The sequence below is a fragment of the Erythrolamprus reginae genome, chromosome 2 (assembly GCF_031021105.1).
Source record: "Erythrolamprus reginae isolate rEryReg1 chromosome 2, rEryReg1.hap1, whole genome shotgun sequence".
NCBI classification, from domain to species: Eukaryota; Metazoa; Chordata; class Lepidosauria; order Squamata; family Dipsadidae; genus Erythrolamprus; species Erythrolamprus reginae.
This window is the reverse complement of record NC_091951.1, coordinates 222924225-222943556: the sequence shown is the minus strand read 5'-3', so window position 1 is coordinate 222943556 and position 19332 is coordinate 222924225. Positions and strand designations below refer to the sequence as shown.

The window sequence follows — 19332 nt, the reverse complement described above, 5'->3', positions numbered from 1 at the left end:
GAGGGGAAATGGGGGAAAAAAGCCCAGCCGGGAGCGCGGCGCCAGGCATTGTTCTCCGGACCCCTCCCGCAGCCTGGAGAGGGAAAGGGCCGCTGCGGGTTGGATTTCATTAGCAGGCTCGATAGCAAGTTCGATAGCGGCGGGCGAACGAGGCGAGCGGCGGGCGAACGAGGGGAGTGGGGGGGCGAACGAGGGGAGCGGCGGGCGAACGAGGGGAATGGGGGGAGAACGAGGGGAGCGGCGGGCGAACGGGGCGAGCGGCGGGCGAACGGGGCGAGCGGCGGGCGAACGGGATGTGCGGCCGCCGAACGGGGCGAGCGGCAAACGGCGGGCGGGCATCAGCGAGGATCCGAGGCGGCGGGGAAGACCCAGGGAACGTTCCTTCGGCCGCCCAACAGCTGATCTGCTCGGTAGCGCGGCAGCAGCGAGGAGCCGAAGATGAGGTTTCCCCGTTGCCCAGGCAAAGGGGAAACCCCATCTTCGGCTCCTCGCTGCTGCCGCGCTACCGAGCAGATCAGCTGTTGGGCGGCTGAAGTAACCTTCCCTTGGTCTTCCCCACCGCCCACACGCAAACTTCACCATCTGCGCATGTGCGGCCATGAAAAAATGGCCGCACATGCGCAGATGGTGTTTTTACTTCCGCACCGCTATATCGCGAAAAATCGAGTTTCGCGAGGGGTCTTGGAACGGAACCCTCGCGAAACTCGAGGGATCACTGTATACATACCATCCTAAAGATAACCTGTCTCTGTATACTAAGCCTCCCTACGATACCATTGAGCACCAAGTCTTGGATCATTTCTAAAGCTAATAGTAATAGCCCTCTCTAAGGGGTTTACAGAGTCAGCATATATTGCCCTCAACAATCTGGGTCCTCATTTTACCCACCTCAGAAGGGTGAAAGGCTGAGTCCACCTTGAGCCTGCTGAGATTCGAACTGCCAAATTGTAGTCAGCCAGCAGAAGTAGCCTGCAGTACTGCATTCTAATCACTGTGCCACCACAGCTCTATAATTACTGTCTATATGGTTAAAGTTTAATGGCCTGTGAGTTCCAATGGGTTTGAATTCTACAGAACAGAGTTCCCTAATGTCACACACACAGGGTGTGTGTGTTGGGAGTGGGAAGGGGATGATTCCACATGAATAGCCAGGAAGGACTTGTACAGGCCGGCCTCCCTCTCATGCAAATGAAGCCACTGTGCTCACTTGCACCCCTGCTGGTGCAAGTAAGGAAGCACATACAGTTGCAGACCATTTCTGTGCCCTTGTTGCAACCCCCTCGTGGCCCATGGTCCACAGCAGTGGCAGGTTCCTCTTGTTTCCCTACTGGTGCGCTGCGTGCACATCACAACATTTCACATGCGCACATGCATCGCTACATTCGCACGCACGCATCCCCTCATGAGATTTTGCTTCCGCACATACACAGAAGCAAAAAAGCACCACAAATTGTGTATACACACACGCTCTCCCACACAATTTTGCTTCTGCACATGAGCAGAACCAAAAAAAGTGCCCCCAAATAGTTTTGTTTTTTTTTAAAGCACCATGCATGGGCTGGGAAAAACAACACCAGAGTTGTTGTGAGCAAATTGCGCGACCGGGCTGCTACCAGACTACCACATCTGGGCCACAGGTTGGAATCCCTGCTATAGAATGATCTGTGGCTATGTATATTTGGTGAGTTCCAAATAGGGCAAAATGTTCATGGACTGCCTCCTGGTGGACAGTACAAGGAAAACCACACATGAAATGTACTGTTGTTGATGTTGATGATATCTTATCCAACTCTTGGCGATTCTATGGGCCAGGTCTCTCCGCATCTTCCAATCTTGCACTGCTTTGACTTTTTCTATGCTCTGGCTGGTGTCAGCTTTGATGATATCGAGCCACCTTGTTCTTTGGCGGCCTAGTTTCCTGTTATTCTTAACTCTTCCAAAGATAATTGCTTTCTCCAGTGAGACATACACAGTATAATAAAACAAAAATCCACTGCTCCCATTCAAGTGAGCCTCGTGCATAAGGGCATGACCTATACAGCTGTTCTGAACGCTTAAGGGAAAAATAAGGTGTACTGGCTGTACCATTCTAAACATGAGCAATCAATGTTGTTCTGGGCTCAAGTAGCAGATATCGGAGCTGGTAAATGAGAACTAAAACTAACGATGCTGCAAATAATCTCAATAAATTGGGACAAGCAGATCGCCATGTTGCTGATTCACCTGCTTTCCTTTCTCTCTCCCTGCAGAAGATGGGTACTCCCATTACTCCTTAACTGTCCATGGCTGCCGCATCGCTTTCCTGTATTGGCCGTTGCTGGAGAGTGCAAGGCCCGTCAAGTTCCTCTGGAAACTGGAGCAGGTGAGAAGGCGGCTGCTAGTACCTTGCTGTCTCCATGGTGTTGTGGTTGCCTTGCAGTCAGGCCCTATGGCAAGCCTGGTGAACTGGGGCCATCTGGGCACAGTCAGCTGGTGTGGCTGTCGGAGGAGTCAGACAGTGAGCTGGAGGAGGAGGGAGAGTCTGGGTGTGAGGAGCCTACAGAGGCTATAGAACCCCCCAACTGAGGATTCGCAGCCCCCAACTGGGGCTTTGCCAGGGTCTGAGGAGGAGGAAAAGGAGAGAAGGGAATGTTGGCTTGTCTCGGTCAGCTATGCTATAAAACCTTCGACAATACCGAGCAGAGAATTTTAATAGAGCGTGGATGTGTGATAAAGCCAAGACACAGACTTAGTTAAATAAGTATTATTTACATATAAACAAAATATAAACAATCCAGAATATGCACGTAGCAAATACAGAACAAAACAGAATATAGATAACAAGCACAAAGCTAAATATAATAGATAAAGCACAAAGCTAAAATACAATAAGATAGATAAAAGCACAAAGCTAATACAAGCACGGAGCTTAGAAAAACAATTATAGCTTCAATGAGACATAGCCTTGAACATTTACTCTGCAATTAAATGTTAACTCTTTGAGTGCACATTAACCCTTTAAGTGACAGTACAGTTTTACATTAGCAACTGTAACATTTAAAGTGACAGTACAAGTTTGGTACAGTTTATAATATGCAGTTTACAATGGCAAACCCTAACACACATGTACCCTGTACTAACAGGGACCAGATCCTGAATGTACGGGTGAGAAGGATGCGGGGGTGGCAGGAGCAGTTAAGAAAGCTCAGAAAGTGGAAGTGAGCTCAGCTGTGCACAGGCTGCACTTCCCAAGAGTATATAAGGGGGAGGAGTTGGAGGGTGCTCTTTGCAAGAAGTCAATGTTCGTGCCTCCGGAGGAGAAGAGCCTGTGAAGACTGTTTTTACCTGACAAACCTGGATACAGGACTGGACATTCATAGGGTTAATAATATTGTGAGTAGACTTTTGGCTAAGAAGCAAGAATGTGTGACTTTATCTTATCAAGTTGGCCTCATGCCTGGATTTTGGCAGGGGAAAAGACATTGTTTTGGTTTACGTTTGTGCAGTTCAACAAACGCCTCATAAAAAGACTCTTGTTCTGTTTGAAATCTGTGTGTTTGAGTTTTAATTTGGGGAACACATGGCCCTCTCTTCCGTGCTTGCACCAGGCTCACAGGAGTGTGCCCTTTTTTTTCCGGCCGCAGGTTTGTGATGACGAGTGGCACCATTATGCCCTGAACCTGGAGTTCCCCACCGTTACCCTTTACGTAGATGGGGTCTCCTATGACCCTGCTCTGATCCATGACAATGGCCTCATCCACCCACCGCGACGTGAATCTTCCCTTATGATTGGAGCATGTTGGGCTGGTAAGTAAGGTCCATTAATGGCAGAAATGATAAGAAAGAAAAAGAGATGGAAAGTTTTTTAAAAACCCACACTTTCAGGAAAGAAGCAAGTAAAAATAACTTTTTGCAAAAAAAGAAAGAAAACCATCATCAAACCTAAGTGTATTTGTCCAGTTACCAAATATTTAAATAAATATTAATAAATATAAATAAATAAATAAATATTAATAAATATAAATAAATTAATAGTAAATAAAGATTTACTAGTATCATGTATATAAATACCATTATATCTTTGTATACCGCCAACACGTACTTGACTAAACAAATAAATAAAATAATAAAATAAATAAATTACACTGTGAACAGCTTTACTAGGGATTAGCACATACGTTAATTCTTCATGAAGATGGGTCTACTGGGTGTCTTACTATAAAAACAATATAAATATTCTCAGAGATGGAGTGGATCAAGGGGTGACGTTGGTTAGGTTTGCAAGTGGACTTTTTTAAAAAATCAAGGAAGGCTTAATTCCACGACATAATATAATGAAATGGTTTCAATAGTCATACGAGTATTATCAAAGTCCAAGCCCATAAAATACTATAGTTGGCTGGCCATAATGTAGGTTAATTCCAGACAGAAAGTTTGTTTTAGTCAATTTTAGTGACATATCTAGGACCAAATTGGTTGTCAAGGAATGGAAACAATGTTGTGTGTTCTTAACCAAAAAAACGCTTCAGCTTTCCAGAACCTTAGCTTGGAGGGTAGAAAGCTCTGGAAATATTTTGTGGCCTCTCCCCACTAACCCCTCACGTATTCACGCCATGAAGTGCCTCTGAATAATTTTAGTGTCTCAAAGCAGCAAGCTCATTTCTCAGATCTTTACCGTTAGCTTCTGATTTAGTACTATATTAAAGCCTTCCTTGGTCACAGAAAACCCTCACAGGATGACTCTCATTCGGTGTTTTCATTTTGTTTTTCCTTGTGCAGACGAGAGAAACAAGGAAAAAATAAAAGGGAATGAGAACTCCACTGACTTGGGACAAGGTACATGACATTCCTTGTGCCACCAAGCATGGCTCCCGTCATTGTTCATGCATGAGGTTTCCCTTCCCCACAATCTTTTCCCTCCCCTTCACATCTGGGAAGAAAGTCTTGGCACCATGATAACCTAGCCGTGTAGCAGCTTCTGGATAGGATGGTGGTTTTGCAGCTTGGGTGAGGGACTGAAGCCGAGGCAGAACAGAGTTAAATTTCTCGCCGACTGTTGAGCGATGGTTGGTGTTAGGAGGTGGGATAGCTTTTGGGGGACCTATCCTTCTCTGAAAGCACCAAGGAGAAAACTGGCTCTGCGCAATACGCCACCCTCCATCTTCTACGGGGCAGTTGCTCTGCTTCTCATCTGGCTGCATATCCAAGACTCTTCCCCTCCCAACCGCTGTTGCTCTTCCCACGCTTCCTCCTTTTTCTCTTCTCTTTTCTCCTGTCTCTTCACCTGTCTCTCACACCACCCCTCCTCCTGTATCCTCCTCTAGGAGATTCTCTGCCGATTCATCACTTCTTCCATGGTTATCTGGCTGGCTTCACTATTCGCCCTGGCAGCCTTGAGAGCCGGGAGGTGATAGAGTGTCTCTATGCCTGTCGTGAAGGGCTGGACTACAGCGACTTTGACAGCCTTGGCAAAGGGATGAAGGTATACCTTCCCCTGCCTTCTGGTGGCATGATCTTCCTTCCTGCCCTGTTAGCACCTTGGCTTGGCTTCCCAGATCGTGCCTGCTCCTGCCCGCCGGAGAATCTCCTTGTGTCTCTTGTCGGCAGCCCTGGACGGCTCCCAGCAAAGCCGCTTCACAGCTGCCTTCCTCTTCTCCCCACAGGTCCATGTCAACCCCTCTCAGTCCCTCCTTATTTTGGAGGGGGACGATGTGGAAACTTTCAACCGGGCAATTCAGCATGTGGCCTACATGAATTCCCTGCGCTTTGCTACTCCTGGAGTCCGCCCTCTCAAACTGACCACCGCTGTCAAGTAAGTACAGGCACTGAAGCTGTGCAACAGCCTCCCGGAAGCTGTAACTCCTGTTTATATTTTGGAGTTGGTGCTGTTCTGTTAGTCCAATTGTCAAGTTTACTTCCTTGCTTTCAGTGTGCATGTGCTTTAAAGAGGCAACTGGGGCTTTTTAGGTGAGGAAAGGGAAGAGGGTGTAGGCTGAGGTGGGCTGCTAAGGTGGAACTGTGACGTGTGCTCGCCCCCGTGGCTTTGAGTGCTAGAAGAGTCCAGTGCAATTCGGCTACTGCAGGTAGCAAAATCACGCACAGACACGCAGGGGCGCCCAGGTGCAGTAGCAGAATTGCGCTGGACTCTGCTAGCACTCAAAGCCACGGGGGCGAGCACAGGCCACCGTTCCACCTTAGCAGCCCATCTCTGGGTGTAGCGAGAAAAGATGGAGGCAAGGGGAAAACAAATCTTTTGGTAATGATTTCTTCTTTATGGCAGGAGAAAATATATATATATAAACAGGAGAAATCGTATACAGTTCACATATTATTTTTTCTTACAACAACATCTGTGAAAAAATGTGAGCTATATTTCCCCCCTATTTTAGCTACACGATAGTGATATGCCAGGATAATGAGATACTGGAAATCAATTTGTTTTCAGTCCAAAGCCTCTGGCGGACTGAGATGGGGAATCAGATGATGGGACTTATCCCCTTCTCTTTGTCTTATTTTCTTGAAGGTTGGTAAGATTTGAATTGGGAAAATAAGTATTTCCCTGTCCGAAATCCTAACCCTAAAACTGCTGTTTTGAGCAGCCACTTGAAGCCACTGTTCCCTGTAAGCTGTGCGCGCCTGTGCACGCACACCCAAAAACACCCCCCACGTTTTTTCTTATTTTGAATGTTCCGAGCGGGCTGGCAGGGGGGTGGGGAGCGCGCACGCGCCTGCGCGCCCAACATTGAAAATCACTTTCGACGGTCTCCGCTGTGAGAAGAACGGAGAGAAAGCAAGAGAGAGAGAGAAAGAAAACAAGAGAGAAAGTGAGAAAGAGAGAGAGAGAGAAAGAGGGGGGGGGAAGAGAGAACAAGAGAGAGAGAACAAGAGAGAGAAAGAGTGAGAGAAAGAAAACAAGAAAGAGTGAGAGAGAGAAAGCAAGAGAGAGACAGAGAAAGAAAACAAGAAAGAGAAAGTGAGAAAAAGAGAGAGAGAGCAAGAGGGAGAGAGATAAAGAAAGAGAGAGAGAGAGAGATGAGAGAGGAAGGAAGAGAGTGAGAGAGAGGAAGAAAGCAAGAGAGAGAGACAGAGAAAGCAAGAGAGAGAGAGAAGAGTGGAAGGAAGAGAGAGAGAGAAATGATAGAAAAAAGGGGAGAAAAAAAGAGAAATGAGAAAATGATTGAGGCAGAGAATGACAGGAAAGAGAGAGAAACAGAGAGAGAAGTGACTCTTGATTTAAAGCATATTGTAAAAACACTTAAATAATAACAGAGAAAAAAAAACCCAGCCCTCACCTGTTTTTATTCATAGTTATGTTTTTGGTTTTGCTGGTTGTTTTAGTTTTAATAGTAATGGATTTTGGTTATTTTTTCATTATTAATTTCTTTTAATAAAAAAGAAGGGATTTGTTTGTTTGTTTGTTTGTTTATTCATTCATTCATTTATTTTTATGCCACCCAGTCCCAAGGGGACTGCCGCTCAGACACTATACTTTTCCACCCACACCGAGGGAACATTGCTTGGAGCTAAAAGATGTCAGCCAAAGCTCTAAATTTAGTTGTTGGGTTTATGTTACAAATGAGAATGAAACCAAGAATGTGCTTATGTGTGTTTCCTTATTTATATTTTACTCATTGCATTGTATTTGCTCCTGGTTATTTCATTTACATGTATTTATTATTTGATTTGTATCCTGTCTTTGTTTTGCTTCACACACACACCCTTTGGCTTAAGAACCTGAGTGACTGACTGGCCCAAAGTCACCCAGTGGGCTTTCATGCCTAAGGAAGAACAAACCTCCTGATTTCACACAAAAAAACATTTCAGGCGAAAGTATTGAATTTACAGTGAACAAGCAGAGGATAAGTCAGACCAATGAAATCTTCTCCTCCTCCAATCTAAACAGAAAAGCAGAACTATTATTCTACTGGAGAAGAATATGCAGTGGTATCACAAACGCAATTGTCTGATTCTTTTTGTCTGCCAGATAGAATACACAGCCGCTAATGGTAGTTGCCCTGGGACTGAGCAGGACATTGTAGCCTCTGTCATTGGCCAGGGAGCCAAGATTATGATGCTAAACTGTCAGGGCTCAGAACGATTAGCCCAGACCAAAGTAAATATAAATGCCTATTTATGTATAATCACTTCATTTTGCATTCCAGAAATCCTGATCTGCTTAGATTATAAGCCATCTGTATACAAAAATTGTTTAAAAAGCAGGACGGAAGCAAATATGTAATTAAATAAGCCAGAAGCTTCAGCAGGCCAAACTCTGTGATCTACCTATTTGTGAAAGCAGTCCCTTTGTTTTGTACGCTGCTATCTCTCTGTTTTTTACCTTTTAAAATGAATTTCTTTTTTATTTAATTATTGTCGCTGTTAAATGCTATCAGCTGCCAAGGAGTATGCCAAGGCTGGGATACACTATAGATTTCCTTTTAAAAGAAACAGCCTACAAATTGCTGTTTATTTTAGAGAGCAATTTGTAATCCAATTTAGATCGCGTTCACCTTGGCAGAGAACGAGGCAAGAGTTGGCCTTTTCCGGGTCCCGTCGACTAAACAATGTCGTTTGGCGGGCCCCAGGGGAAGAGCCTTCTCTGTGGCGGCCCCGGCCCTCTGGAACCAACTCCCCCTGGAGATTAGAACTGCCCCCACCCTCCCTGTCTTTTGTAAACTACTCAAGACTCATTTATACCACCAGGCATGGGGGAGTTGAGATAGCCCTTCCCCCTAGGCCATTACAAGTTATGCATGGTATGTTTGTGTGTATGTTTGGTTTTATAATAGGGGTTTTAGTTGTTTTTTATTATTGGATTGTACATGTTGTTTTTATTATTGTTGTTAGCCGCCCTGAGTCTTCGGAGAGAGGCGGCATACAAATCCAATAAATTATTATTATTATTATTATTATTATTATTATTATTATTATTATTATTAAGAAGGACCTCATGGATTCTTTTTCTTATCCTCTTAGGTGCTTTAGTGAAGAATCGTGTGTGTCTATACCAGATGTGGAAGGCTACGTGGTTGTGCTTCAGCCAGATGCTCCACAGATCTCACTGCGTGGCAGTTCCCACTTAGCCCGCCCTGCTTCAGACTTTGAAAGTGAGGAGGGAGTCCTCCTTTTCCCCGACCTCCAGATCTCTTGCTCCATTTCGCACCAGGTGGAGGCCAAGAAAGACGAGAGCTGGCATGGCACAGGTCAGTTGGGGGACACTTCTTCTGACACAGGTGCTGTGTCAAAATGTCATGTGACATCTTGCTGAAAGACCCCTTTTGGCTTTGGAGAGTCCGAGGGAAGTAGCACTGCTAATAAGTAGTGCCAATGCTATAGAACAGTGTTTCTCAACCTTGGGCGTTTGAAGATGGGTGGACTTCAACTCCCAGAATTCTGGGAGTTGAAGTCCACCCATCTTCAAACGCCCAAGGTTGAGAAACACTGCTATAGAACAACTTGGAAGAAAACATTTTTGCTTCAGATGATGTTTTACTTAACACAAACCTACCAGAAACTTAGCATAGTCATTTGAGGGCTAATTCATTTTAACACTGTACAGTTGAAAATTGGGCATCCAAATATTAATTTGGGAAAGGGGGCACGTGATCGAAACCTTTAAATATGTTAAAGGGTCAAATAAGGTTCAGGAGGAAAGTGTTTTTAATAGGAAAGTGAATACAAGAACAAGGGGACACAATCTGAGAGTAGTTGGGGGAAAGATCAGAAGCAACGTGTGAAAATATTATTTTGCTGAAAGAGTAGTAGATGCTTGGAACAAACTTCCAGCAGGCGTGGTTGGTAAATCCACAGTAACTGAATTTAAACATGCCTGGGATAAACATATATCCATCCTAACATAAAATACAGGAAATAGTATAAGGACAGACTAGATGGACCATGAGGTCTTTTTCTGCCGTCAATCTTCTATGTTTCTATGTGTCTATGTTTCTTAATGGTTTGATCATGGAGGTTTTCAGAACCATAAGATATAGCTGGGGGACGATGACATTTTTTGGAATGGTTGTGATTAATTTAGTGTAATAATGGTTTATCTAATAAATCATAGTTGACCAAACAGTAGTTTAATGGAATATATAAACTAAACCTAGCCCTTCCTTTCCTCTCGGAGGAGAAAGAAGGATGGAAACAGAAAATAGCAAAAGGCTAATAAAGCACAATGAACTTTTTGTTAGGTTTACCAATAGCAGAAGAAAAGCGAGGAGAGTGCCACAAGGCAACATTATGCAAGATATGAACTCAATGTGTTTAAATTAAGAAAAAGAGAGATAAGATGGGGAGCAGCAAAGAGATAGAAAACCTTTTGAGTGATCCCATCATATTAGAAAGAAGTACATTTTACTGTAAAAGTTTTAAAGTTACATATTGATACCTTAATAGTTAACCAGACTTCCCAAAACATGTAAGAATGTTTATTGTTTATATAGTGCCTTTTACAATTGTTATGACATTGATCCTTTCAATATGATGATGACCATGTAAAGAGAAAATTAAAGTTTTAAAACAACAGCTGGAATAAAACCAGCCAATGTTTACCTGTAGGGGTTTAGTTAATTCTATTATCTTGGTAAGTTCAGAAGTGGCACAATTTGCTTGTAGGAAAGCAGCTAATTATTGTCTTGGAATTAAAAATTGATTGTGTTCTCATTAGAGCCATTATTTTGATACTTAAAATAATTTACCTTGCCCAAAATATGATTTGCCTGGGTTTCTGGTGCAAATTATACACACTTCAGCTTTTTATAAAGTTAATGATTTTCCTATGACATATGACAATTTAATACAGTTTTTATTTTCTTCCCTAATATTTTTCCTTCCTGGCAGTGGCAGATACACGAATGTCAGATGAGATTGTCCACAACCTCGATGGTTGTGAGATCTCCCTGATTGGAGAAGAACTGGATCCTGAACGAGAATATCTGCTCTTGGACGGAGCTTCCCTCCAGCAGCGAGGTCTGGAACTCATGAATACTTCAGCCTATCTCACTGTCACAGGTAATTTTTTCTTCTTCTGGCATTATTCATTTCCTTTGTGTCAATATCCTGAAATGCCCAAAGTCCCTAAAGAAACTATTGTTCTGTTGACTAGCAACTGTTGCATATACAATTCAGTGGTTCTCAATCTTTCTAGTGCCGCAACCCCTTAATATAGTTCCTCATGTTGTGGTGACCCCCAACCATAAGTCTAGCGCCAATTCTCCCACCAGAGCTTTAAGCTGATTGGCAGGATGGTCAGAGGGACACCCCAACTGTAAACACCTGATTGGTCGGATTGTAAAAATATGTTCTATGCGCAGAATAGAAGCTTTAGTTCCTAACACCATGGGAAATTTGTCTTTTCCCATGGTCTTAGGCGACCTTTGTGAAACGGTCATTCGACCTCCAAAGGGGTCCCAACCCCCAGGTTGCAAATCACTAATATACATGGTCAAACTAGCAGAAATAGTAGCATATCCTTGTTTTAAAGTCATATCTGGCCTTGTCTCTACACCAGTGTTTCTCAATTTTGGCATATTTAAGATGTTTGGACTTCAACTTCCAGAATTCCCCAGCCAGCATGCCACCCAAGAACATTCTGGGAATTGAAATCCACGCATCTTAAAGTGGTCAAGGTTCAGAAACACTGATCTAGGCAAAATGATATTATATAATACAGTGGTGCCTCTACTTAAGAACTTAATTCGTTCCGTGACCAGGTTCTTAAGTAGAAATGTTCGTAAGTAGAAGCAATTTTAGGAATCAATGTAAAAGCAAATATTGTGTGCAAATCCATTAGGAAAGAAATAAAAGCTCGAGATTTGGGTGGGAGGAGGAGGAGGAAGAAGAGGAGGAGGACTGTCGTTGCCAAAGGAAGAAGGTGAGGTGAGGGGAATCAAAAAAATCCAAAACTTTAAGGCTTAAAAAAAAAAAGAGGGACTCTGAGACGGTGAGGAGGAGCACAAAGCCTCCCATACACCCGGCACGAGGCTGCCTCCCATATGCTGCACCAGAGGGAGAAACCCAGGGAGAATGGCAGGAAACTGGCTGGGCCTTCGTGCCGCTCTCAAATTTCCTGGGAAATTTTTCTGGGCTCGGGTTCTTAAGTAGAAAATGCTTCTTAAGTAGAGGCAAAAAAATCTTGAACACCCAGTTCTTATCTAGAAAAGTTCTTAAGTAGAAGCATTCTTAAGTAGAGGTACCACTGTATATTGTATCATGTCACATTCTCTCTCCCCCCCACACACACTCACTCAGTCATTCACTGTATTATAATTCACATTATTGAGAATGTCAGATAGTGAGTACTGTACAGTTCTGTCTTGATAGTCAGAGTGCTCCAATGCTAGAGACTTCAAAGTTCTCAAAACTCTGCTCACAAAAGACTATAAAAGTAAGAGGGAGATTTTCATTTTCTTTTCTTTCTTCTCCTTGACACATTCAGATTTCTTCCTAAGTGTCTAGTGCTTTGCAAACAATTTTAGGCATTTTGTGGAGCAACTGGTGAAAAGTTTATTATTAAAGCACTCCTACTGCTGATTGTGTTCTACTATAAATAGTTAAAAAGAGTCGTAGCGGTGGGCACCTCTATATCTTTCTTCACATTTATAGACCAGACTGGTTATATGCCAAGAGACTGGGGAATGGCAATTATTGTACCAATCTCTAAAAAGGGCAATAAAAATGACTCAGGTAACTAAAGATCCATAAATCTACTGAGTGTTGTTAGCAAGTTATATGCTGAGCACCTAAACTACAAACCTCAAGTTTGGATAATCTCAGAGGGCATAATTAAAGACAGGCTGGAGATGAACAATTGATCATATGTTGATACTACTTTTGTACTTTGTACAAAAATAAACATCTAAAAAGAAATCTTCCTTTTTGGGGCCTTTTTTCAACTTTAAACACGGCTTTGACCCAATATCCAGAAATACCATCTGGGAAAAATTAAAAAGCACCGTTAGACACTTCCTCTACCTCATACAAAAATTATGGCCCAGTTTCTCCTTCAAAGTGAAGTGTACTTTCCAAGGGACTTTATTTGGCTCTGTAAGTTTTAAAAAGGAGTCATCAGGGATGCATTTTGGCCCCTTCCTGTTTCAATCTCTACACTTATTCCTTGACTGACCTTTCGCATAACCCATCCTCCCAATTTAGCACAACACAAAATCCCAATACTTCTTTGTGCCGATGCTGCTGCTGCTATCTTGGTCCAACCCAGGGGTGGGTTCCGGGTTTTTTCACTGCTGGTTCACTCGGGGATGCGCTTCATGCGTGCATGCTTTGTGCTGTGCATGCATTTCACGTGCACATGCATGCACAGTGCTAAAACAAAGCTGCTGCGCATGCACAGAAGCCAAAAACAAGATGGCGGCGCCTATGGTGCTGCCAAGAGAGCCATCGCGGGGGTGTTGCAGGCCTGGGTCGCTGCCGGTTCCAGCAACCCAGGCCACGAAGTTACTACTGATTCCTTAGAACTGGTCCAAACTGGGAGGAATCCACCTCTGGTCCAACCCCAATTGGACTGAAGAGAGCTCTTGCAGCAACATTAGAGTATTGCAGACAAAATCATCTAGTCCTCAATTTCAGCAAATCAAAAGCCCTTGTTATTATCAATGCAATATCACTTTCTCTATTTTTGCATTTCTCCAGATGGCCAATTACAGTGGCTTTGCTTATTGGCTTGTACATAAGACTGATTTCTGAGCTGGCACCAATGCCTTCTCTCTCTTTATGTCACGTCTCTTCTAGGTTCATTTCAGTTTCCTGGTTGAAAGTTTTTCCAGTTGCTTCCCTAACGCTAAATTGCCTTCCCCCTACCCATACAGCACCTAAAAGTCACAATTAAACTCAAAATGGCAATAAAATCAGTCTTGGGGAGAAATGGAGCACTGAGGGGAGGGAAGCATTAGAAGGACGAATTTAGGTGGCCTCATGTGCACTTTGTGAGAAGGTCAAGTGATGGGACAAAAACATAGTTGTAGACTGGCTGCATAAATCATTCGCTCCTGCAGGATTCTAGATGCTAGTGAGATAAAATTTAGATTTTTCTGTCCTGAGAAATATGAACAGAGGAAGCAGTGACCCAGTACAGGTTAAGTTGTCTTTTTCTTGTATTTTCCTTTATGTCTTTCATAGTATTTTACATGAAGCATTTTCTTTATTTGTAAATTAAGTTTAGTTAGTGTTCTGCCGGTGTGTCTCAACCGCCTGTAATTACAGGGTAATTAGTCCAGGAAGACACATACCACATGATAAAAGGAAAACCCAAAAGTTTTTATAAACATAAAAACAGAAACAGCTCTCTTTTTAAATGTCAAAGGGATTTTCTGGTACACACAAGGCACAGGTTAAATGCAGTCCAATTGCTCACCCAATAACTGGGAAATTGAGTCCAATTCTAAAGTCCAGAGAGTCCACATACAAAATCCTGAAGAGCAAAAACCACAATCTTGACGAAACAATGAATCAGATAAACTGCCATGAGGCTAAAACACCAGGCTGCACTTTTATCTGTAGCACTATTTACAGCAGCCCCACCCAACCACAGGTGGCCTCATTTTCTCTTGTAATAATCCTTCAGTTGTTGTCTCCTATGCATCACTCTACGCATGCGTGGATGTGTCATTAATTCTTGTTCAGAATCCAGGGATGATACAGATGACTGATCTTCTCCTGGGCTGTCTGTCAAACTCCCCTCTTCCCTGTCACTCACACTTCCTTGGTCAGAGGAGGCTTCGTCGGCAGATTCTACTGTGAGCAAAACAGGCCTGCGGCATGTGGATGCCTCCCCCACCTCCACCTCCACATTCCTTGGGGCAGGAGCTGGGCCAGAGCTGACCACAACAGTTAGCCTTCTAATCTCTTCCCCTTCCCTCCCTTTCCTGCAGTTTATAAATTTAATATACAGTAAAATATAATAACATCTCATGAAACACAGAGCAGAAAAACTGCCAAGTCTGAACATGGTCCACTTGCCATCCTTTTTCACACCCGAGTCTTGATGTTCTTTCCCCACCTCTAGGGGTGGAGAGCATAGCTGTGTATGAAGAAATCCTTCACCAGGTCTCCTATTGTATCCGCCGTGGTGCAGCCCTTTATGAAAGAAAGTTTCGTCTTTCTTGCACGGAGATGAATGGGCGTTACTCCAGCAATGAGTTCACTGTTGAGGTAAGTTTCCCAAGAGAGTATGTGGCACTCAAAAGTTGTGAATAACATAAAGTAGAACCAGCTGGAGATAAAAGTAATTTGAACGTAGTTAATTTCTCTCTACAGGTGAATGTCCTCCACAATATGAATCGAGGAGCTCATCCCAATCACATTATGAGTGGCCAGCAGTTCACACATCGAGGACACCATCTGCCTCCAGAGCTTTCTGGGCACAGTCTGGCTAATGTCCACCGTAATTCCAGTATGTACCAGTTGACATACAAAACACAGATTATGAAATGGTAACAAGAGAAAGCAAGTTAGCAGATACAGTTTTAGGGTACCTCTAGTTACGAACTTAATTCATTCTGTGGCCAGGTTCTTAAATAGAAAAGTTTGTAAGAAGAAACAATTTTTCCCATAGGAATCAATGTAAAAGCAAATAATGTGTGCGATTGGGGAAACCACAGGGAGGTTGGAGGCCCTGTTTTCTCCCAGGAGATTCCTAGAGAGGCCCCACGGAGGCTTCTCCCTGCCTTTTCCGGCCCTGTTTCCTCCCAGGAGATTCCTAGAGAGGCCCCACGGAGGCTTCTCCCTGCCTTTTCTGGTTACAGTTTCGGAGACTTCAGTTTGTTTAAGTGGAAAATGGTTTTTGAGAAAAGGCAAAAAAATCTTGAACACCCAGTTCTTATCTAGAAAAGTTTGTAAGTAGAGGCGTTCTTAGGTAGAGATACCACTGTAATTTTATTCAGAGCAGTTATAGTAAAGAAGAGGAAATACCTTAGGAGATCTGTAACTTGAGAAAGAATCCTTCAAGAGAGTCTTACATTAATCCAGTAGTGGAATTCAGCCGGTTTGCACTGGTTTGGCTGAATCAGTAGCTAGCACCATTGGCTGGCCTCACCCCTCTCTTCCCAGCCACTCCTTGGGTCACCACAACATGAGGAACTGTATTAAGGGGTCGCGGCATTAGCAAACCTCTGCAAACCCAAACTTTTTTATTTGCTACATATATTTTCTCCATCACAGAATTACTGTAGGACTTCCTCTCACTGTCTCTTTGAAGGCAGCATAACATGACTTTTATAAATATGGGTGAAGATAAATGTAACCTTTTGAAAGAATGGACTGGATTCTGTGTTGGGTGATTTGGCCTCAAATGTTCCTCCAAGTTCCTGTTTAAGTAAAATGGGGAAAAGGAAAATAGATTCCCTCCCTTCCCCATTATTTTTTCCACACCTACTTAACAGGCACAGAGAGCAGTGCGAAGGCTCAGTAGCAAAGATGCTGGGATCGTCAGCTGGAAAGCTGGCAGCCCAGGTCCGAGATCTGAGTCGTGTGATGGGGTGAGCTCCCATCCCCTGTTGCCAACCTAGCAGTTCAAAAGAATCCAAATGCGAGTAGATAAATAGGTACCACTTCTGCGAGAGTGTGTTCCGTGATGTCATGCTAACCACATGACTGCAGAAGCATCTTCAGACAGCACTGGCTCAGTGGCCCTTGAAACAGAGAAGAGCACCTGCTAGTCAACTGGAAGAGTAAAATCTGCAGGGACTCCTCTACCTTTGACTTTTTTACAGATACAACCAGCTGCTTTTCCATATCTGCTTATGAGCACAGGCAACTCTGCCATCTTGAAAGGTTTTAGGTCGGCAGTTCAGCGGTTCGAATCCCTAGTGCCGCAAAGCGGGGTGAGCTCCCATTTCATGTCCAAGCTTCTGCCAACCTAGCAGTTTGAAAGCACGCACAAAATGCAAGTAGAAAAATAGGGACCACCTTTGGTGGGAAGGTAACAATGTTCCGTGCGCCTTTGCCGTTTAGTCATGTCGGCCACATGATCACAGAGATGTCTTCAGACAGCGCTGGCTCTTTGGCTTTGAAATGGAGATGAGCACCGCCCCCTAGAGTCGGGAACAACTAGCACATATATCCGAGGAGAATCTTTATCTTTACCTTTACTGTTATTTCAACTTTTGTTAGTAATATTTTCCACATACCCTTGCTTTCCAAGATAATGCCCTCACTCTGCTTTAGTTAATTGCCCAATATAATAATTAAATCCGGAAATTCTATATTAAGAAAAGATTCAAACACTGAAAAGTACCCTCAGTTTTAGTTAATTGCCCAATATAATGATTAAATCAGGAAATTCTATACAGTGTTCCCTCGATTTTTGCGGGTTCGAACTTCACGAATAGCCTATACCACGGTTTTTAAAAAAGTATTAATTAAAAAAACACTTTATGGGTTTTTTTCTATACCATGGTTTTTCCTGCCCAATGATGTCATATGTCATCGCCAAACTAATAATTTTTGCAAAGAAATAACAAACAAACAAAATATTGTTAATAAATATGTTTATAAATATCAAGATCACTAAATGTCTTATTTAATGGTGAGTACCAGTAATAATGGTTGTTAAGGGAATGGGAAATGGTAATTTAGGGGTTTAAAGTGTTAAGGGATGACTTGTTATACTGTCCATAGCCAAAAATGGTGTATTTACTTCCGCATCTCTACTTCGCGGAAATTCGACTTCCGCGGGTGGTCTCAGAATGCATCCCCCGCGAAAATCGAGGGAACACTGTATTAAGAAAAGATTCAAATGATGAAAAGTACCCTCACTCTGTTTTAGTTAATTGCCCAATATAATAATTAAATCCGGAAATTCTATATTAATGTTGATAAAGCCTTTGTACCTACTACCAATTCGGGGATCCTTTTTGCCTATTCATGCCATCTCTCTTACATTTTCACTTTTTAATAGATGTTTTGCCTGCTGCAAAAAAGTTATGCATTTTATAGGACCTTCCCCCTCAAAAAAAGTGCCCACCAAACATTACTTCCCCCACTGACTTGGGCTCTCTCTTTTCTATCCTGCAGTGGTTCCTAGTGCTGCCACTATAATCATTGTGGTGTGCGTGGGCTTCCTGGCGCTGATGGTAATCCTAGGCGTGCTGCGCATCCATTCCTTGCACAGGCGAGGGAGTGAACGGGAGGGTGCTGAGGAATCCGCAGGAAGCCAGGGGAGCTCCAGGGCCAAGGAGAACGAGATGTTCTGGGACGACTCTGCTCTCACCATTATTGTCAACCCCATGGAGGTGAGTGAAGGGACAGACGGGTGGGGAGAGGCCACGCTTGAACTTGGATCAGTCCCTGCAGTCTTTCTCTTCCACAGTCATACCAGAACTGCCAGGAGAGAGTAGCAGAGGCCAATGAATCCAAAGCCAGGGAAGCAGCTGAAGAGGAAGACAGCAGCGATTCTGAATCTCCAGACAGCCTAGCCAGCAATGCCATTGATGAGCGGCGCATTGTGGGCAAGCATGATGCCTCTCGTCACTACTAGAGGGGATATAATGGATGGGGTAAAAGCAGACCACCGCCAAAAGGTCATGCTTGTTATTTAATAATTGGGGATATGGCCCGTTTCTACACATTTTTCTCTTATTTACATTTTAACACCCCCCCTTCCTCCTGTTATCTCCATTGATTGCACAGTGGAGTGGTGAGGACATTTGGTGCATGAGGCAAAAGACGTAGTTGGCATCTTCTCCCTCTAAATCAGTGTTTCTCAACCTTGGCCGTTTGAAGATGTGTGGACTTCAATTCCCAGAATTCCCCAGCCAGCGTTGCTGGCTGGGGAATTCTCGGAGTTGAAGTCCACACATCTTCAAACGGCCAAGGTTGAGAAACACTGCTCTAAATTATCATTGGGGGTCAACCTTCAAGGAAATTCCTTAGCTCGTGGAAACAATTGGGAGCTCGGCGAGAGCGTTACTGTATATTTTATCCTATGTTAGCCATTGGTTTTGCTCCTGGTTCTGCTCTGCCTCTTGAGGTTAGTGCTTCCCTGGGCCCAAAATGTATCCATTTTGATCTTCATTTAAAAAAAAACCTACACCAATCAAATTGCAGGGCTCAGAAGAAGAGCTACTCTCTCCTTTAAAATTCCTAAGTTCTTCTCAACTTACAAGCTTTTCGCTTAGACTGGAGGGGCAGGGGCCCCTAACTCGATCCCCAGTTTAGGGTTTTTGCCACCACACTTGAGAAGGATAAAATGACCCGCAAAGCAGAGAGAAATGAGAAAGGAGCAGGGAGGGACAACGCAAGGGGTACATCAGAATTCCCACCCAAATACTATATATATATAATATTGTATATTTTTTCAATGTTGTTGTTTGAGATTTTTGTTTGATGCAAAAACAA

General features: G+C 43.5%; 1 protein-coding gene across 1 annotated transcript in view; it reads left to right on the top strand.

Annotated features, from left to right (window-relative positions):
- Window positions 1-18567, top strand: part of CLSTN3 (calsyntenin 3) — a 55942-nt gene extending 37375 nt beyond the window's left edge. Inside the window, exons 8-18 of the mRNA XM_070741979.1 lie at window positions 2250-2362; window positions 3624-3786; window positions 4759-4815; window positions 5304-5461; window positions 5643-5791; window positions 8956-9182; window positions 10822-10992; window positions 15002-15147; window positions 15253-15388; window positions 18010-18227; window positions 18305-18567. Of these exons, the coding sequence (XP_070598080.1) occupies window positions 2250-2362; window positions 3624-3786; window positions 4759-4815; window positions 5304-5461; window positions 5643-5791; window positions 8956-9182; window positions 10822-10992; window positions 15002-15147; window positions 15253-15388; window positions 18010-18227; window positions 18305-18472 (1706 nt within the window). The 3' untranslated portion in view covers window positions 18473-18567. The remainder of the gene's footprint in view (window positions 1-2249; window positions 2363-3623; window positions 3787-4758; window positions 4816-5303; window positions 5462-5642; window positions 5792-8955; window positions 9183-10821; window positions 10993-15001; window positions 15148-15252; window positions 15389-18009; window positions 18228-18304) is intronic.
- Window positions 18568-19332: the final 765 nt, after the last annotated feature.